This window comes from Theobroma cacao, chromosome 1, assembly GCF_053813885.1.
Source record: "Theobroma cacao isolate CCN51 chromosome 1, ASM5381388v1, whole genome shotgun sequence".
NCBI classification, from domain to species: domain Eukaryota; kingdom Viridiplantae; phylum Streptophyta; class Magnoliopsida; order Malvales; family Malvaceae; genus Theobroma; species Theobroma cacao.
In genome coordinates this window covers 10,068,039-10,088,940 of record NC_142639.1, presented here as the reverse complement: position 1 = coordinate 10,088,940, position 20,902 = coordinate 10,068,039, and the positions used below count along the sequence as shown (strand labels likewise).

Below are 20,902 nucleotides of genomic sequence, written 5' to 3'. Positions count from 1 at the left end.
GCTCCCTTATAAGCCTTGATCGGGCTCTCCAAGGAAGCCTTAAATCAGGCTCCCCAAAAGAGCACTGGAGCTCTCAAGGGAGCACCGGATCTAGTGCTCCCTTAGGGAGGCCCGATTGATTGTGCTCCCCTGAGGAGCTCGATCTCTGACCGCAGGTGGCTGAATTTTTTTAAAATAAAAATTATAATTTATTTAATGATATTTTTTAAAATTAATAAATAATTTTAAAAATATTATCATATCATCAAATTAATAAAAATATTAACAATTAAGTAACAATAGACTTATGTGTCTAGCGAAAATATTTTTAAAAATAAAGTGTCTATTTTAAAAATTAATAGATTTTTATATAGTTTTGATCAAAATTTAAAAATATTTAAATATTTTATCCTTATTTATGATATACAAGATAATTTCATAGATATTTTAACATTTATTGTCTGTATATTATTATAAAAAGATATACATATTATTATAATAAAATATGCTTGTCATTAGCAATGATGTAAAAAATGTGTGAAATTCTTTTGGATGTTTTAATCTTGATAAGATGCATATTCCTATAATATGATGTATATAGTATTTTAATTAAATATATGTTTAATTTAGCTATTATGTACAAGATGCGTGAAACAATTACGTGATTTAAATATTAAAAGTTCAGAATGATTATTAAAATTTTATGTATATTTTTTTATTTTTTATTATAAAATGACGTACATGTTTAATCTCAATGTAATTTTGATTTCTTTAGTGTGTTAAAATCAATAGCAAAAAGGGTATTTTCGTCTTCACAATAAATATTTCATTACACGTACCTTGCATTGCACCAAACGGTACTTGTGAAGTTCGGTCAAACATCCGGCGGTTAATTTTCTTGCATTCCACTACACTCGAGAGTAATTTGTCGCAAAAGAATCCAATTGGCTTCACGTGATGACGTCACGGTCTGTTATCCTCAGAAGTACAGCCGCGCTTTCGGGGGGGAAAAAAAAAAACGAAGTACAGTAGCGTGGAAAAGGACTGACCGAGTTGGACTTGGAGTGGCAGCAACTTGCGACTGGAAAAAGGGGGAGGAAACAAATTTAAAATTATAAAATAAAAAAAAATTATCTGAGGGGCCCCCAAACAGTGCACTCGTTCTTGTTCGCATAATTGCTGTTTCTTTTTTGTATTTCCAAAATTGAATTCAAACTAAATTTTTTTGCTTATTAGTTTTTATTTTATTTCGTTTCGTTGGAGGAGGTGATGGAGAATTCAGTTGCTGAACATCAACGCAGTGAAGCATCTTCTTCGGATCCTCCGAATCATGCTCAGGTGATTTTACTAGAATTTCACAAATCCATTATCCAGCCAATTTTTATTAGTACTAAATCGAAGTAAAGCTTTGTTTGATCTGGTCTCAGTGAAATTCTGCTGGGTTTTGCTCTCACTTGCTTTGCTTCCTTGTTCTGTTAGTCGGTTGATGTTGATTAAATTTGTCATGGCCTCTAATGGGCTAAACAATTTCATATCTTAGTTCATCTGTGACATTCTTAGATTAGGCATGATCCCAAGGAGCTTTTTAATTTGAAGAGTTATGTTATTTTGTCCCACGGTCGGCATCTCCAACCATTCACAAATGGCATGGATAATAAGTAACAAATTTATGGGTTATCTTTTTCAAATTAAATTGACTTGTTGCCTGCTCGGAATTTCCTAAATCCTAACGTTTACATCAAGAAAAAAAATATATGAATACAAGTTTACTTGGAAAGCTTGCCATTTATCCCAGCACCCAACTTGTTCGTAGTTATCTGTATGAACTTAATCTTAAGTCTCTATGTGCCTTTAGAAGCGACGGTTATCAGTGTTGTGTCCTCGAGAGTAGATGTTTGAAAGAATAAATCTAAAGAATAACTCACATACCAACCGCAAAACTTGTAGTCTGGTGTATGACATCCAAGCGCAACGTTCTGATCAAGGTTTATTTGTATTCTGCTTTTATGACTGATAGCTGAATATCAATTATCCTGTCATTATCATAGCTATTTGTTAAGCTTCTTGGATGTGTTTTACAAGCAGTTTAAAAGTGTTGGGACAATCCTAAGCTTCAAGTGTGGTTAGTGTGGCTCCATATAACATATGCACTTTTGTTGAAGTGGTGTTTGTAGCTTTTGCTTTCTCTTATTTTCTTTCCAACTCATTGTTGCTTTCTACATTTTGATGTTAATGAAAGGGTGGTGATGGTTTTGAGGTATGCATTGAAATGGAGAAAAGCATAGAAGCCTCTCATCAGACTAAACGGCCGAATCTCTCCTCTTTGCAAATACCTTTAAGGTCTTTGGAAAGTTCTTTCTATGATTTTACGAGTGTAGATATTCCTTCTGACCCAAGTCCTAGTTCTACTAAAGTAGGGCTGCCTCCTAGACCACATTCGGCTAAAATCAGATCCTCTGTTAGAAGTATCCTTCCCCAGAGGAGCTTTAGGGCAAACAATTTGTGCCAAAAAGGTGAGAAGATGGTTCTAATTGTTCCAGACACACCTCCATCTGATGGTTCTTTGGAGAAGCCTTCTACGTCAAGGTCATTTTCTCTCAACAAAGTTTTGTTCCCTTCAACAAAGGCAGCACATTCTTTACCAGTTACACCAATTGCGTATTCAGGTCCAAAGTCTATACCAGAAAGACATATAGATGCTCAATCTCATGTTTCTGTAAGTTTCTTTTGTCCCATCCTTAACTTAGTTCCAGTATCTGTTGATACTTTATGTTCATTTTAAGGTGCAACTAGGAGTTCGTGCATTAAACATTTACAACTTTAAATAATTTTCTTTATACTATTTAAAAAGGATGCTTTTTGCCTACAGAAGTCAGTAGCTCAACAGCATATGACACGCTCATTATCTGTACCAGTTCATGCTAAACCTAGAAGTTTAAGGCGAGCAGACTCTGGGCGAGGTCTGGTCCGCGTAATTTCAGCAACATTTCATCCTGTGCAAGTTGAGGGTGCCTTGCCAAATGATGTTCCTTCAACAGAAATCAGTAGGTGCTAATTTTCTTATCTTGGAATTTCAAGTCAGTAGCCTCAATTTGTATATTAAATGCTACTTATGTTTTTCTTTCTTTCTCTTTGTTTCCCCTTGTATGCAAGCTATTTTAATTACAATTGGCTTTATTCTTCCTTTATGTCAAATTTAATGTTTTGGCATGGACTTCAATTGATTGTATTCCAACAATGGGAGCTGTGCCATGTTTTCTCTTAGAATTCCTGATAATTTTTTTTTACCTTCTTTGTGCCTTCATTGTCCTAGGTCTTGTTAGTTGGCCATCTGGTTGGATTGACACAAGGATGTTGTATAAATTTGTTGGTGCTTATGACATGATTAAAAGTAACTCCATTGACATATGATAAAATGTTTAAGGATTTGATATGAACTATTTCTTCAGAGCTTTATTCAAGCTTAATATGATCTTGTGGTGATCACATTTGAGGTGCTTTGTTCTATGACTTGCGTCGTTAGTCATTAAATTTTAATGTTTTTGCAGCCTAATAAGTCAAGGTGACGTATGGCCATACGAGGCTCTGGCCATCTTGTCTACAATGTTTTATTCTTTCTGATTACCACTTTTGTCATAGGACTGTCCCCATAGATATAGATATAACTTACAATCTTGTGACATTATCTCAGCTAGTGAAGATGTAGGTGAAGACATTCCTGAAGAAGAAGCAGTATGCAGGATTTGCTTGGTTGAGCTTTGCGAAGGAGGTGAGACTCTGAAGATGGAGTGTAGCTGTAAAGGAGAGCTTGCACTTGCTCACAAAGAGTGTGCAGTGAAGTGGTTTAGCATCAAAGGAAACAAGACATGTGATGTCTGCAAGCAAGATGTTCAGAATCTGCCAGTAACATTGTTAAAAATGAATGATCCACGGATTGTTACCAGACGACCTCCTACTGTGCCACAACAGGCTCAGGTTGCTCGTTACAGGCAAGTTCTCCTTTTCAACATTTTAGCTAACATTGTTTCATAATTACTTATTCCATTGGTGTGAAGTATAAGTTATTTGACTCTTTTTTCATTGTAAACCTTGATAATTTCCTTCTTCCAGATTTATCTTTTGTTTAGACAGCAAGGATATTGTGGTGATTTTATGTTTCATTTAGTCGGGGCTTTTACCTCTTAACTTAGTATGTATTTTCTGGATAGGCTTGTTTTCTTTTCTTGAATTTGTGACATCCACTACATGAGTGAAAGAGGGAGGAAGTGGAAGGTAGTATTTTTCTCTAAGTAAAACGGGAATTTTTTTCCTTTTAAGTGCACTTGAAAAAAAAAATTGAGAAAATCAAGTCAGAAATGGATGCCATTTCTGATATTTAGAAAATCGAATAACTTATATATAACCATATTTCTATATGTTTTTTTATTATTTTGTTAGATTGTTTTGTAATATTTACAACTGAGTTGGTGTCACTTAATTCATGACACCACACTCAGCCACTCACTTTATATAATAGTATAGATAGTATAGATTTTGGAGGAGTTTTTTTTCGGTTTAATGACACACTAGAGTTTAGGGTAGTTGGACATTTATGTTTATGACTTACATATGCTGTTACAAAAGTATGTGATTTTGTGGAGGATGCCCATGTTAAAAGGGAAGGGGAAGACCATAGAATAAGTATCAAATTGGACCCTGTGTTTAGTGAGATGACTCATAATCTGGTCCAAAATGTTGCATGATGGTCTAATAAGGTCCATGTAGCCAATTACATATGTTGTGAAAAAGCTTATTTCTTCTTTTTGCAATTACAATGTGTTAACTGCATCCTTCATTTAGTTGGATAATCATTCAATTTTAAGGAGAGATGTTAAAGTAAAGATGGGAAAACCAAAAAAAGATAATGTTATAAGAAGTTTTGGGTCATCATGAGTAATCTAGATCTGTATTATGTATGTGTTCTATTTTTGCACACATGAGTTAATTTTGAAGTTTTATCAGTGTTCCACTTGTTGCATGATCAATAGGGTCTGGCAGGATGTACCAGTTCTGGTCATGGTTAGCATACTGGCTTACTTCTGTTTTCTGGAACAACTTCTTGTAAGCATCTTTTACTTATATATTCTGTGCCATTTGATTGCAGTCCTTTCATATTTTGGTTTCTCTTTTGATGGAAGCCATTAAATCACATGCTTATTACTATTTTCCTGCATGGGCATCTAGTTGTAGTATAAACCAAGTATGTTTCACAGCTAGCAAAAGCTGTTGTTGCTTTCAATAGAATCAAAGTCGGCTTAATAGTGCTGATTGCCTGCACTGTTTACTAAATTTATTGCTCTCTCAATGTATGTGTTGGTAGTATTTTATATGCACATGAACCCTTAATGCTCCTACATGGGGAAGAATATCACTATGTCTTTCTGTGGTTGAGATAATGTCACATTTGGCCCCTATAGATTAGGAAAATGTCTAATATGGTACCTGTACTAATAAAATGTTCAATGTGGTACCCGAACTTTCATTCTATGTTTTAAGTTAGTCCAACAGCTAAGATCATAAACCCAATTTGCTTATGTAGCATTTGACCAATAGGAGTATGCCATGTGTGAAAATGAAAATTATTGATTTTTTTAATTTTCCACATGGGAACATGTGGCAAGCCTCCATTGGAAGGTTAAAAAAATGTAGATTTTTTACAACATTACCTTTTTAATTAAAAAATAAGTCAACTACCAAAAAAAAAAAGTCCTATTTTTTTAAAATTCTTTTTCCCAGTTTATTTTCTTTCAATCTTTCCGTTCTTCTTCAACCATTTATTTTCCTTAAAGTATCTGTGTTCGATACATATCTGATGAATATGTGTCTGGAGGTCCAACTTTCCAAATATATGAAAAAACTTAGAAAAAATTAAATGTACCCACTTTGGACGCATACTTGTATGAAACACTCACCTCCGAGTTCAAGTAATGTGGTTCTTACTCCCCTCTGCCTGCCATACCCACCATTGATTTAACAGCCAAAGACTTGATCTGGCAGCAGGTACTCCACTGTCCATTCCTCCCTGTCCTTCTTCCCTCATTTCTCTATTGGCCTCTTACTTTCTCATTCTCATCGTCTCACTCCTTTTTGATCTCCCTTTCCCTTGGCTTGTCGACACAAACAGCCACCTTCCCCTCTTAGCTGGACTCTCCTTCACCCATCTATCTATCTCACCTCTCATAACCCTTCAGATTCTCCAATACCATTCACATAACAAAAAGAAAGCAACAAAAAGAATGGCAGAGATAGATCAATGGGCTTTGAATTTTGCAAGTGTGAGGTGTTAAAAAGAGTTTTGCACATATGATGGACCAACTAATTAATGATTTTTTAGGCTGTTTTTTGTCCAAATTGAATTAATTTGACATTGTAAGATGGGTTTTGGGAATTTGAAGTTTATTAGGATCAGGTTGGAATTGCTCTTGAAGGGGATAAGTGAGGATGGTGATGACAATGATGATGATTAGCCAACTGGAGTGCAGTTTAGAAAAATCAGAGATGGAGGGTTTTGTTGAGGAGTGGATAATCAATCAAGATTAGCTATGGTTCAATCTTTAGGGAAGGTTTTGGTTGCTTCGGTTCACTAAAATGGGTTTTTAAAAGGGTGAAAGTCATAATAAATTAAAGTATTTTGGTGTTAAAATTTTTTTGGTTAGTGAGAAAGTGAGAGAAAGTGTAAGAAAATCTGAATTTGAAAGAAAATTTGGGTTCTATCTCTTTGTGTGGAATTCTGTGTTCATGTTAAGAAATTTCAAAGATTGGGATTTAGAGTTTGTTTGGCCTAGCTTTTTTTTAGCTTAAAAGCTATTATGAAGCTCTTATGAATAATAATAGCTTTTAAAATTAAGCTGAAACGTTTTGTTAAGCGCTTTGGTAGAATAAATTATATAAGTTCTAATTTTTGTTAAAATTACCATAAAGGGTATTCATGTCATCTTCAATCACCTAAGCGGAATAAGTCTGCTTTGAACTTATATATGATTGTAGATGTTAAAATCAAAAAAATCTATACAGAAATAGAACAACATTCAAAGTTTGTAAAGTAGTAATAGTATTAGATTTTTATTGATGTAGCAAACAATCAGACCATGCTTCAATTCCCAAGAAAGAAGAGAAAAGAGTAAATGATGAATTTGACATTAAAATCTTTTTTGGTGAAGAAGAGAGAAAACATTTAAATAACACTTGAATGCAACTTTGAATTTTGGGTTTTTTTTCTCTTAATTTTTGTAAGAACAAAAACTCGCAAATTTTACTATTCTATTGTTAGGTCTTTCTGTTTTTTTTTTTTCTAATAGTCTTTGTAGAGATAGAGGTAGAGGAGAAGGAGATCGTGATTTGCGTTGGAGAAGGGTGATTTGCAGAGGGATGGAGAAGAGAGGGAGATCGATTAAGAGAGAGGAGTATTTCTTGAAAAATTGGCATGTTTTTAAAAGAAGAGAAAAAAAAGCTCATATCTGGAGTTTTTTTTAAGCTTTTTTTTTTTAATTTTGTTCTTTAAAAAAAAGCTACTTAATTTTTTTTAAGAGCTTTTCAAATCTTGTTTGACTTGGCTCATACTTTTAAGAAGTAGATAAGCTGAAAAAAAAAAAAAACCAGGCCAAACAAGTACTTAATAGAATAATTAAAGTGAATTTGTTAGTAATTTGTGAAGAAAAAGAAAAGTTAATTTTCTTTGTAATTTTGAATTTTCAAAACTTTACAAAAATGACAGGACGAAAATGAAAAAAAAAATAGAAAAGTAAAATATAAGAAAAAAAAGAAAGTGAAAGGGAAAATAGTTGAATTTTTTTAAAATGAATTATTTTTTGAATTTTTTTAAAGAGAATGATAATGTCATGAAATTTTTTAAAAAAATATATGTATCTTTTTCACTTACCAATGGAAGCTTGCTATGTGTCATCCATGTGGAAATTCAAAAAAAAGATTGATAATTTTTATTTCACACGTGGCATACACATGGCATATTCTTATTGGTCATGACACATAAGCAAATTGGGTTAACGGTGCTAGCTATTGGACTAATACACGGCATGAAAGTTCAGGCAACATATTGAACATTTTATTATATGTATCACATTAGACATTTTCCTAAACTATGGGAGCCAAATATGACATTTTCCTTTCTATAAACCTTTGACTAATAACACCTAAATAACTGGTCAAAGATCTGCTTTAGATGCTAGAACTTTCTTAATAATAATGCTGTTATTGCCCAAGGTAATTTTAACCTCAATTATCACTATGTATCTCGCTAGAATTCTTTCTTCTGTCTTGTTTCCTTTTCCAATAACAGAGTTTGGTTCTTTGCCACCAAAGTTTGCCCCTAGTTACTTTCCACCAAATAAAATATTATTTGAAGCATAATAATGTTTCTTGTTGCTTCCATAAGTCAGTCTTTCATATGAAACTATTTTTTTGAGGCTATAGACTTTGATTTGAAAGGCTACTGAAGAAGTCTCAACATGCATGCTTCATTTTATAGGTTCTATAAACTTTGATTTCCGAAGGCTACTGCAAGAAATCTCAATGTGCATGCTTCATTTTGTAAGCTTTTATATGTGCATATTTTGAGCATTTTCTTCCATTCTAACATATTAGTTTTCAACAATTTTCTTTTACAGTACAAGTTGATTTAAAGATTTCACAATTTTTCAATCTACACAGGTGTCTAACTTGGGTCCGCGTGCTCTAGCCATCTCATTACCATTTTCCTGTGCTTTAGGTCTTCTTTCCTCTACAATTGCTTCAACAATGGGTGAGTATATCATTTATTGATTGACAAAACACTAAGGGCATTTAAATTGGGAACAAAAACTTAATTTTATAGCAGTGCTTTCTTATTACCTCTGTGTTCCTGGTTGCATAATACCTAGTTCCTACTAAAAAAACTGGTGTTACAAATAGGTAGTCCAACTGACTGTGCTTCATTAACTTTCGCCAATTTGTTTCCAGTTCCCAAATAACATGCTGGATATTGATACAAATGAAAGTTTGAAAATAGAGATCAAATGTTGCTTAAAGCTTTCGCCTTTTGCATGTCATTTATGGACATGCAGTTTTTTTTTTTTTTATCTATTTTTGTTACCCCCATAAGATCCCTAGCTTTGTTAATATAATTTGTCTGAACTAGTGAACTTTTTTTTTTATCATTATTATTATTATTATTGGATAACTCTGAACTAGTCAACTTAATGCTGCATACAGAAGTGAGTCATACCATTGTCAATCTCAAATTTTACTGTAAATAGTCAATGCGCTTTTTAGCACAAGTTCATCAGGAATAAGAATGCAATAAGCTTGCTATAAATAAATCAAACAGTTACTTTATATGATTGAAGAAGGGAAGATTTCCCTTCTAAGCCACATAATGTATGCATAAACTCTAGGTCCAATGACTAATTTAACAACTCGTTAAGGATGTCAAAGTTGAAAATTTGAACTGCATAACATCAGAATGTTGGATAGGTAGCTCTTCTGACGGTGGATAGTTAGTTCACAAACTGTGATACAATACATGGGATAAAGGCGGAAGAGTGACATCTGTATTCAGATTTCTGATTTTCATTGGAATAGGCAGAAGAATGGCCTGGATGCTGAGAAATAACAAAAATGAAAAAGGTGACTCAGGTTCTGGTAGATAATGGTGAAGAAAAAATGTCAGATAGCAATCTGAATTCTGAACTGTGTGCAGGAGAAAAAAAAAATAGAGATGATAACATATCAAGGGAAGAAGAAACATAGGTTATCTGATGTAAAATTTCCTAAATGTACAAAGATGGCAAACGCTACCACTTTGGCTTAGCTCAAATGGTAGGGTGGGCTGGGATATGGATAGAGATCCTAGCTTTAAGGTGATGTGCTTCCTCTTGTACCAAAAACAAAAAGGCAAACACTCCTTGACAGCAAGCAAATCACCTCACTATTTGTCATTGTCAATTTTGACAGTTTTTTCTAGGCGCATGGTAGCACCTTACTCCACTAGGAAGTAAACTCCTAACTAGAGAAGAAATTTAGAGACTTTGACTAGCATGCATAGTCCTAAAATATTTAAAATTCCATATACAGACTTTAATGACTCGAAACCTTCTCAGGAAGAAAATATTTTCTCCTTTTCTGAGATATATTGATTATTTTTATTTGATAAAACTAGGAATTCTACATAAACCTACAATCATTCTGCATATCCAATGAACTAGCATTTTTTGTCACAGTTAAGAAATATCTACATTACAAAAAAGAGAAAAAATAAAAGATATCTGCTGAATTTCAAATATATCTATTTCCATTTAGCTTTCCTCAGAAACCCAACAAAAATATAAAACTAGTCAGCGGAATTATTTGTTATATAGACATGAATTGACCCTTGTTAAATTGAAAATAAAACTACAAGAAATCTTGAAAAAACTCCAATTTTGCAATTTTTTATTTCCCATGAGCTTCCTGTAGTTTCTGCCATCTGTTCATTTGCCTTCTGTTGCTAGAGCTGTTTTGTCCGTATCTGCAGAACCATAAGAGCAAGAATTAGCCATGAAATATGTCAAAAGCTCAAGTGACTGCACATAGGAAATAGGAGACAAAGGAGCTGGAAAGATTTTGTTTTTCTTCCTTCTTGGCGAGGAGGCTATCATTCTTATGGAACAACTGGAATACATACACAACTTTCAGAAGAAAAAAAAAAAAAAAACTAGAATACATACACTATGTTTGGTAGGAGGGAAAGAGGAAGGGAGGAAAATAGTGTTTCTTTCTTTCCTTTTCTTCGTTTGTTAAGAGGGAAAGGAAATGGATGGATTTGCACATTCCCCATCCTTCCAAATCTAATCCTTTCAACTATTTTTCATCTTTCATACAATACCAAAAGACCCTTTCATTTTTTCTTTCCTCATCTTTTTCCTTCCTTCCTAACAAACATAGTGCTAGTGTTAGACCGTATCTACTAAATTTTTCGTTTTTTATTTTAATTTTTTTTCTTTGGGTTATTTCTCATATTTGATGGCAGCTTGATATTGTTTCATTAGTTCTCGTGACTTTCAGTCTCTGATGATGGCAGTGAGCAGGAGTTACATATGGGCCTATTCTTCCTTCCAGTTTGCAATGGTTATCCTGTTCGCTCACATCTTCTATACAGTCGTAAGTAGAACAAATGTCTTCAGCAACTGTGTATTTTGTTTTCGCTCACACCAGCAACATTTGTTCCAAGGGTGGGAATTGGAGTTAAGCTCCTAAATATTCTTCCTTAAACTTGCAGCTTGATGTGAACGCAATTCTTTCTGTCCTCCTTTCGTCATTCACTGGGTTTGGTATTGCAATTAGTACAAATTCTCTTCTGGTGGAATACCTTAGATGGAGAAGAAGAGGACATACACAATCTCCCCAACAGCGTATAAATGGAACCCGGCAGCAGCGAGTACAACAGCCAGAAAACCAACAGGACAGTAACCAGCAAAGGCAACCGTGAGACCAACATCAGTCAATTGACAGTCACAATGTTAGACCCACTGGTAATTCAAGGCAGTAACAAACCATTATGTTAAACCTCTTTAGTCTGCAAAGATGTCTTAAAATTTTGTTTTTCCTTTAAGGTAAGATATTTTGACTAACTTTGCCTGTTTACATTCTGGCATTATACAATGAGAATTAATGACAAAAATGTTTATCCCACTGCGAGTATAGGTCCTCGAGCTTGTACCTTAATCAGATGTGGAGACTTGAGAACCACTTCGGTGTTAGAAGACGCATTATTTTTGACATTTCCTCGAGTTGTATGCTGTATGATCCAACAAATTAGACCTCATGAACGGATGGGTAAAGTTGAGTTCAGCCCATCTTATCATGGCAAAAGATGCTCTTACCTCTATAATGTTAAAGCTCAAAATTAGATAGGAAAGATGTACACCTTTGTGTCAAGGGGCATAACTTAGCAATTACCAGGATCGAAAGCAAAGAATTTTGTGGAGAAAAAAAGATGAAGATTCGAGAGGCAGGGGCCGAGCATCTTGATAGAAAACTATGAACAACTGGTCCAAAAAGCTTAATGGAGCAAAACTATATTAACATGCGTCTGTTCTTTGAGGTAGTTTCAGTCTAATCAAGTCACAACTTCCAGCACTTTGATAAGGAATCCATATCCTTGCATTACATCACATATATTATTTCAATTTATACAAGTGTAAAAGTCATACTTTGTAATGTGGATAGAAATGAGGTTTTCTGCACTGAAACATCATAATTATCAAATCTCTGTTAGTTTTAAGAGGTAAGGCACAACACGACCAGTCGGAATGGATTGGGAAAAAGAAGACAATGGATGGGGCCACTTTCCCAGAATGAATAATATAATGAAACCCTAATCAAATACATGATCGGACAGGTAATTAATTTGAATATCAACAGCCAGCATCTGAAACATTCCCATGCGAATAACTAGCAAATATTAGTTGAGTTATGCCCTAATGGGAGAGGGGAGAAGAAGGGGGAGTGGGGATTCTCCCTCTTTCTCTCTTCCCTTCCAATAAACTTCACGTACCCAAAGAATCCTTGTTTCTCAGTATCTGTTTCTCACTGGAATGGCGCCTTCTTCCTGCCATTCCAAAATAAATGCACATGAAAACCAAAGCTATCATAGGCCACAAAAGCCTGTTGATAACATCCTAGCCGATGGGCAAGGGGATAAACTAAGCACCTGTTAGCAGCCTAGCATGTATCGGTGAACTTAAATTATCAAATAGACATAACACCAATAAAAAATCATGTTTATGCACAGAATGCTTATTTTGTCATCAAAATAATGCGATAAAGGAAAATGAAGATAGAGCCTCAAAAAGCCAAACTACAACATCCAAAATTTATAAGCTCCATTCATGAAAATTACTTTTGGGTAGTCATTTTCTGCATTTTCCAAAGCTTGGCTTTTGGAATGTTCCCAAAAAAAAGGCCAATTTAAAATAAGAGAGCAGAAAACAACTTCTGGTCCCACGCCCCTCTCTAAAGTGCAAAAAACAAGAAAAATTCATTGTTTTAGGACACTGGTCTCAGACCTTCCCCTCTTCCCCATGGCACCTTTCTTTTACATCACTAACTCTACCTGTCACTGAAGCTCACCACCTTCTGCCACTGGCGCCAACCATCTTCCTCCAACAACCACACTCAAAGAAAGAGAACACATTACCCAAGAGAGAGAGAGAGAGAGAGAGAGAGAGAGAGAGAGCCAAAGGAGAGAAAACAGAAAAATAACAGAATGAGAGTTGGTGAGCCTTGAGCAGAGGTGGACTTCAACTAGAAGTGAAGGAGAGAGGGGAGCAGCCAACCACAAGTTAGAAAGAGGCAAAGCAGAGTGGGAGGTTTTGGTGCAGTCTCTTGCTAAATTAAACAGAAAAGAAAAAGTTGAGTATTTCCTTTTGATGCCAAACACATGAAAATGCTTTATATAGCGTTGTCCAAACAATGGAAGATATTTCTCTTCCAAAAAAATGTTTTTAACAGACCAAACAAAGACTTAGTTATTTCAATATTATCAGCTAGGAATATTCATTTAATGTGTATTCATCACAAGCTCTTCCACGAGCTACAAGTTTGGATGAGCACTGTTGAACCCAGTTTATCGAAACTCTCCAAAAGATTACAACATGATATCTCCAAAACTTCTATATGATTGACCAAAACAAAAGGAATATTTAAGGAAATGAAGAATAACCATTGCTGCTCAAGTGAGTAGATACATCTAAAAGTATTACTCGATTCCCATTACACTTTCCCTTTCGGATCCAAGAAAATCCAAAACAAATATACTCAGTTGAATACACTAGCCCATTAACTTAACATTCTATGCAGCAGCAGTTTTCCACTTCTACAAGACAAGAAACCAAGAACAGAAAAGAAAAAAAAAATTATATTTCTAGTGATCATACACTCACTAAATGTAATCCACTATAACTTTGAAGGTTTTACCAGAGAAAACCAATGAACACAAACCTAAGGACAGATGATTAGCGTTAAGAAAACATAGAAAATTAGGTGGCATCAGGCAATTTTGCAAAGATGTATGTAATTCATGATTTATGAGTTAATAGAAGTTCATATCGAATTAAAAGCAAAAGGTGCAAGAGATAGCAAGAACAGAGAGGGAGTTCCTATGTGTGTTCACCTATGTCACACTTACCTCAAAAGAATTTAAAAGGTTCTTCTTCCAGTGCTCTGATCATTGTTACCATAGCTCCCACTGCTTTGGCCTGAACGATTGTCATCAAATCCACCTGTATTTCTTGAACCAAAATCTCCAAATCCACTAGTACGTCTAGGACCAAAGCTACCAAAGCTGCTAGAACGATCTGCTTTGCCAAACTCCCCAAATCCACCTGGACGGCTGAATGCAGGACCACTAAAGTTTCCAGACCGGTTATTAGAACCAAAGCGACTAGAGCTAGAACCTCCATAGCTCCCCATCTCACCAGCAAACTGACCACCACTACGACCAAATCCAGGACTCCTATTGCCTCCAAGACGGCCAAATCCATATTCCTCTTGCCTACCAGAACGACCAAAACCCATATCACCATATCTACGATCTCGCGTACCTCCAAATGACCCAAAGCGACTACCAGCACCCATCTCATTGAACGTGTCAGTGCTCCCGCCCTCAACCTCAATCTTAGGAAGCTACAACAAATTAACAAGTGATCAGTCTATAAGTTTAATCTACGAAAATATACAGTAACATAGTAATTAATGTTAAACTTATGTAAATTTTTCCACCTATGATGCTCATGAGCACTACAGCCAAAATCATGGGAATTTGATTATTTGTATACATATCCATCTATGAATATGGCTACAATTGACATCATTTACAACTTTTAAACCAGTATACTTCAACTTAAATAGAGGCATATGCGACTCAGCAAGAATAGAACAGATACTAATAGTATACTGCTGAACAACAAGATATCTTGTCCCTGTAACATGGGAACTGGCATTTCCACTAGACCCAAGCAACAATTCATCTCTAATCATTAATTTACAGTCATAGAGTGATTCATTTCAAAACGACATAAATGTCAGTGGCAAGAGGCTCGAGTGCCAGACTAAGAACAGAGTCAAACATTATCACCGCTCCCCACAAAATAATTGTCAACCTTTTGATCATTCCCTCTAGTATATTAGATGATGCATAAAGTTAAGTTAAATCTTATGATTGTTTTCGAAAAAAAATTCTGTAACTATACAGTCTCAAATCCAAAACAATTTATAGTAAATATTAATGTGAGTTTTGAGAGTCTTCCATGTTGGGATTGCTCCAAGAATGCTTCCTCTTAAAAAGAGGTCCTTAATTTATAAAACTCACAATATCTTATGTTAGACTTCTCTTTTTAGAATAATTTGTTAGTTAATAATAATTGTCACAAGCAAACTTTTTTTCTTTTGTAATCTTTATTTTATTCTTAACATGGGCTTAATGATTTAAGGAGTAAAGATTGAATCAAAAACTCTCTCATGCTAGAGGTTTCTTACAAATCAGTAGTTTATATACAATTAGATGTTTTTGTGAGTTATAGTAGTTCTTGTCTCTTTCCCAAGAAATAAAGGCTGAAAATCTCACACCTTCCATGCTTTAATTACTTTGGAATTTGAGATTTGAATGAAAAATTGATAGTGTAAAGCATTAATTGAAGCTTAACTACTTGAGACCGAAAATTTAGGGCAAAATTAAAAGAGAAGTGCTTTAAAATCAATCAAACTGGCCAGTTCAACCGGAAAAGTGAGGTCTTCGGTTTAGAAGATATTATTAACCGTGAACAAGTCAAAACTGACAAAATAAATATATAAAAACCGGTTTTGATTACGTAAGAAGACAAAAGGCTGACATAGCTTCAAAGTTCTAGCTAGCTCCACTTCCAAAAGGCTAAAAATGTCTCAAACTTAAACTCTTTGACTTTTGCCCCACTTCAAATACTTCACTTTGGCATAGGCTTTTAAAAGTTTTTTGACTTTCCTAATGTTCAAGGTCCCCAAAATATGGATATATCAACGTTGCAGAAATATTAATAAAACATGGTTTTAATCCCCCAAAAGAAAAAAAAAAGGAAAACGAAAAAGGAGTACAAAAAGGAAGATCAAGAGGGATATAGGATATAACCTCAGAAAATCTGCATCCTACTTCTCGCTCAATAACCCTAACAGCCCTACTCTGCTCTCGAGTGTAAATAAGAATTGCACTTCCTTTCCTTCCAGCACGACCAGTTCGGCCAGTTCGATGAACAAAAGTTTCAGATGTGTTTGGAAGCTCATAATGTATTACCTATTAAGAATATAAGATTAATTAGAAAACATTTAAAAGTATAATAAGGAGAAAAAGTTGGCAGCTTTAAAAGGAGCCCAGACTATAGAAAATTATTGAACGCATCAAATATCAAACACTATAAGCTTATGAGAGAATATCGCCTCACATGCTAATTATTTACAACTTCAGCCAAGCACGAACTGAAGCAAACAAAAGGGGAAGCAAAGTAACAATTTATTGCAATTTCAGAATCAACAATACTAATGCATGCAGAAGCCTTACATAAAAATAGTGCTAGAATCTACGAACACTTACAATCTAGGAAGTGTCATGGATTCCAAAAAAAATAATAGTGAGAAAATTCATCACTAGTAATTAGCAGTCTGCATTCCTTCATAACTTCCTATTTCAACATATAGACTTTTCTATAGCATGTCTGCAGAATTTACATTAATTTTAACAATTAAGAATCAAGGCCCAATACTCTAAAAATGGCCACCCCAACAAATAGTCTTTAACTGAATATCAATCCCAAAGAAGTAGGATCCTTGAGGGTAAGCGTAAAACAATGTTAACATATATACTCTAATCCAAACTAGCCACTCCAAAGACTTCAGCCCAAACTTATTTTTTACATAAGCCCAAGACTTTTTTCCATTTTACACAAACGATGGTCCCTAAGCATTAAGCAAGGCTAAACACAATAATATTAATTCCTCTCTTTTTTTTCTCTTGAAATACTAATTTTTTATGAAACAAATATTGCATCACCAAGTACCCAACCCAGTAATAGGCTAAGAAGCAATTGCAAACCAAAAAGGGCAGAAAATTGAAATCAATCACAATAAACCATAAGATTAAAAGAAAATCCATGCATCATGCATAGTTTAGAGCAGATAAATTCTTCTAGGATGTCAAATTGTACAGACCCATAAGAAGTAGATTAACCTGAAAGTGGTACCATTACTAACAAAACAACAAGCCAGACACACATCTGGCATCAATATTAAATTATCATCTCAAATTAACTGTAAGAACAATAGTTTCTAGCAAAACCATCTAAAAAATGGCTAAAAGCAATGAAGGAGAATGATATGTGAAACTCACCAGATCAACACTAGGTATATCAAGGCCACGAGCAGCAACATCAGTTGCAACTAAAATATTAAAATGCCCATCTCGGAAGCCTGAGAGAGTTCTCTCCCTCTGACTTTGTGAGATATCACCATGCAAAGCCTCACATCTAAAGTTCCTTGCCATGGCATATGCCAGCCGATCAGCATCACGCTTTGTTTGAGTGAAAACAATACACTTTCCTCCTTTTGCATGTTCCTAACAAGTGGATTCTATGATGAGAGAAGAAGCAATAATAATTGAGTAAAAACTATAATGTGTTTGAGATTGGTCGAAAACTGGAATTTAAAAAAAAGAAAAGAAAACCAAAAAAGATAATCTGCCAAGCAGGAAAATAAAAACCCTGATGTCATGATTCATACTGTTATTAGAGGACCAAGGATTGATGCTTTTCCATGCATATCTGCTGCAATTGAATACAAGGAAATTCCTTCTGCCAACTTCTGATCAGACTCACCAACCTGCAGGGGCACATAAGCCACAAGAAATAAGTGGTGCTATGTGTATGTATTTTTTCCTCTACCAAAGCTTATCTCCATTATTCAAGAAAAAGAGAGATAAAAACAGAATTCATCCTTAATTATATGTTAAAATAATTTTGATAATAACCAAAATTTCAGCAGCGGTACATAAATTATGACTTCACAACTTTCAACATGCTACAATACACATTGAAAATTTTAGATCCCTATATTTCCATATATAAACAGCACACCAAAGGCATCCATATAATAGGAAAAGGTATGCTGCAAACAAATAGAGGGGGTGAAACTCGAAGCAAGAAATAATAACCGTGAACATAGGAGATTGGTGAAAAGTAGATATGCACACCAACCAGATCAATTGTTAATGGATTTTTTAAGTGCTTCTGGGTAAGTCTTTTGATCCAATTAGGCATTGTAGCTGAAAACATCATGCTTTGACGATTCTCAGGCAACCTCTCCAGTATGGTTTCAACTTCCTCAACAAATCCAACATGAAGCATCTGATCAGCTTCATCAAGAACAAGAAATTGGACCTCACTTAAATTAAGAGCACCTCTCTTGAGCAGATCAATAATGCGGCCAGGTGTACCAACAGCTATATCAACACCAAAGTCAAGTTGCCTCATTTGGCGAGAAATGGGTGTACCCCCATAAACACATATTGTATCCAAGTTAGGGGCAGACTCGTGAAATTCCTTCTCAACTTGTTTAGCAAGTTCTCTTGTTGGTGCCAAAACCAAGCACAAGGGGTTTCTACCACGTCTGCAATGACATGTATAATTAATTTGAGAACAAAAATTGTCCAAAATCAATCTTCCATATGGGTAAAAGAATTAAAAGAAAAACCAATAAGTCTGTTTGGTTGTTGGCTTGCTATTTACTCTCTGCTTCCTCAATAGTTGCTGAAAGCTAGAAATTGATATTAAAAAGATAATTTATATCATATATTACAATTTAATTAAAAATGAGTAAATGGCTAAAACGTAGAACAAATTCAAACATAATTCATTTATTCATAAATAAAATCAAAACTATGAAATTCGCTGTGCAAAAAGCTTTTGTAACCAAAAGCACTTTTTTTTCTCTTTTCCTTACGAAAATAAAGAAAGCAACTAGCAAAAGTAACAGCAACCTTAAGAGTAGAAAGAAAAGAAAAAGAGGACAAACCCATGTTGAGCATTGTATCGAATGATTTTGTCCATGATAGGCATCCCAAAGGCAAGTGTTTTGCCTGTCCCTGTCTTAGCCCGTCCAATCATATCCCTTCCTTGCATTGCCGGTTCCAACACCGCTCTCTATAGTGAAAAAGCAAGAAAGAACAAAAACCCCATCAGAAGAAATTCTTTCTTTTTCTTTTATTTTTTTAATTTTCATTAAAAGCTAAAACAAAGTAATAATATTTTCTTCTTTTTACCTGGATAGGAAATAATTTGGTAATACCCTTATTTTTCAAAGCAGAAACAATCTCCGGAGCAATCCCTAGGTTAGAGATGTCAAGCCCATCACCTCCCTTATCATCCTCATAATCCTCGACGGCATACTCCGCCTGCCAGCTCGGCGATGCCCTGAAATTCAACGGCCCTGACTTGGCGTGGAAGTTCCTCGCGGTGGGCCCAGGAAAGCTGGAAAAGGGTTTGAATCGGTTAATGGAAAGAGTCTCAGAATTTCTGGTGCTGGCTGCTGCTGCTGCTGCTGCTGTTGAGTGGAAGTGGTGAAGAAGAGTTTGAGCGGACGCCGTGAGGATCCGCCTGGAGGCTAAGGAAGCTGTACGCTTTAAGACGGTGTTCATCATTTTCTCTAAACACTTGTTTCTGTATAACAGTAAAGATACGAGTTCGGGAGAAGGGAAGGAGGTTAGGGTTTTAGAAATGAAGAGAGACAGGCAAAGGGTTTATGACTTTGTAACACTTGCTGAGCGCTACAAGTCTAATCTTGCCGTAAGCCTACCCTTATTTGAAGATCAATTAATGTAATTTAAAAAAATAATTAAAACCTATTTAACAGGTTAAGAGTTAAATAATATAGTTAATTTTTAAACTTTTTCATTTTATTTTAACAATATAGATAAATTTTAAGATTATTTATTTTATTTTTATTTTAAAATATACAAATATTATTCTTTTTAATACCAACATTATAACTAACTAATTTAATTTCATCAAACTTGACCTTTACCGTAACTCTTACATTTACATTAATAGTTGAATGATGTTTTTTAATTACTTTTATAATTTTTTACAATAATTTTTATAAATTTACAATCAAATTTTTTTAATTATTAATTATCATTATAATTATTTTTATATTTATTATTATGCATTTATATATTAAATATTGTAAACTATTCAAAACTTTTAACTTTATAATATAACTATAAATATTTAATATTCACAAAAAATATATTTATTTTGACTTAACTTATTTATTAGTTTAAATCTGACAAATTTACATCAATACTTTAATAATACTTCTTCCACTTTTATAATTTTTTAAGTTAATTCTTATAGGATTTTTCAGTTTTTAATTTTTACGATAATTATTTTTATTTTTATAATTTATTTATAAATTAAAATCTGTAAATCATTTAATACTTTTAACTCAATAATATAAATTTAAATATTAGATTTTCACAAAAAATATATTTATTTTGACTTAATTGATTTTTTTCGTTAAATGTCAAACATTTAAGTTAATATTTTAACAATGTTTATTTCACCTTTATAATTTTTTACTTTAATCCTGGTTTAATCAAAGCTTTTCAATTATTAATTTTTATTATAATTATTTTTAACTTTATTATTATTCCTTTATAAATTAAAATTTATAAATTGTTATATACTTTTAGCCCAATAATATAAATTTAAATATTTAATTTTTACAAAAATTATATTTATTTTTATTTAATTGACATGTTATGTTAAATTTAACACATTACGTTAATATTTTAATGATATTTGTTCCATCTTTATAATTTTTTATATTAATT

General features: G+C 33.9%; 2 protein-coding genes across 9 annotated transcripts; one reads left to right on the top strand and one right to left on the bottom strand.

The window, feature by feature from the left end:
* The first annotated feature begins 989 nt into the window (after positions 1-989).
* Positions 990-12,258, top strand: LOC18612181 (uncharacterized). 6 transcript variants are annotated; one of them, XR_001929081.2, is made up of 9 exons: positions 997-1,317; positions 2,219-2,695; positions 2,849-3,023; positions 3,671-3,968; positions 5,007-5,079; positions 8,686-8,776; positions 11,072-11,151; positions 11,270-11,603; positions 11,695-12,258. XR_001929081.2 is itself a non-coding variant. In XM_007048824.3 (8 exons), the coding sequence occupies exons 1-8, from the start codon at positions 1,249-1,251 to the stop codon at positions 11,272-11,274; spliced, it is 1,284 nt and encodes a 427-aa protein (XP_007048886.2). In that variant the 5' UTR covers positions 991-1,248; the 3' UTR covers positions 11,275-11,412. The 6 variants fall into 6 exon arrangements, 4 of the variants coding, with proteins under 4 accessions (XP_007048886.2, XP_017981431.1, XP_007048885.1 ...); XR_016025274.1 differs by lacking the exon at positions 11,695-12,258 and having other exon boundaries at positions 990-1,317; positions 11,040-11,151; positions 11,270-11,323; XM_007048824.3 differs by lacking the exon at positions 11,695-12,258 and having other exon boundaries at positions 991-1,317; positions 11,056-11,151; positions 11,270-11,412.
* LOC18612180 (DEAD-box ATP-dependent RNA helicase 53, mitochondrial-like) lies at positions 10,282-19,848 on the bottom strand. 3 transcript variants are annotated; one of them, XM_018125934.2, is made up of 8 exons: positions 19,331-19,848; positions 19,084-19,211; positions 18,267-18,678; positions 17,794-17,892; positions 17,405-17,629; positions 16,154-16,315; positions 14,180-14,676; positions 10,282-10,519 (listed from the first exon to the last, which is right to left on the bottom strand). In XM_018125934.2, the coding sequence occupies exons 1-7, from the start codon at positions 19,706-19,708 to the stop codon at positions 14,191-14,193; spliced, it is 1,890 nt and encodes a 629-aa protein (XP_017981423.2). In that variant the 5' UTR covers positions 19,709-19,848; the 3' UTR covers positions 10,282-10,519; positions 14,180-14,190. The 3 variants fall into 3 exon arrangements, with proteins under 3 accessions (XP_017981423.2, XP_007048883.3, XP_017981414.2); XM_007048821.3 differs by lacking the exon at positions 10,282-10,519 and adding an exon at positions 12,204-12,601; XM_018125925.2 differs by lacking the exon at positions 10,282-10,519 and adding an exon at positions 12,841-13,867.
* Positions 19,849-20,902: the final 1,054 nt, after the last annotated feature.

What these genes read in the sequence shown, in the direction of transcription:
- LOC18612181 (XM_007048823.3), top strand. Translation starts at nt 1,249, where the DNA reads ATGGAGAATTCAGTTGCTGAACATCAACGCAGTGAAGCATCTTCTTCG. An exon ending in TACAATTGCTTCAACAATGG is followed by an intron (nt 8,777 to 11,071) that starts GTGAGTATATCA and finishes TGATGATGGCAG; the next exon opens with TGAGCAGGAGTTACATATGG. An exon ending in CTCACATCTTCTATACAGTC is followed by an intron (nt 11,152 to 11,269) that starts GTAAGTAGAACA and finishes TTAAACTTGCAG; the next exon opens with CTTGATGTGAACGCAATTCT.
- LOC18612180 (XM_018125934.2), bottom strand. Translation starts at nt 19,708, where the DNA reads ATGATGAACACCGTCTTAAAGCGTACAGCTTCCTTAGCCTCCAGGCGG. An exon ending in CCAAATTATTTCCTATCCAG is followed by an intron (nt 19,212 to 19,330) that starts GTAAAAAGAAGA and finishes TTTTCACTATAG; the next exon opens with AGAGCGGTGTTGGAACCGGC. An exon ending in TCCTTGGTCCTCTAATAACA is followed by an intron (nt 17,630 to 17,793) that starts GTATGAATCATG and finishes TCCACTTGTTAG; the next exon opens with GAACATGCAAAAGGAGGAAA.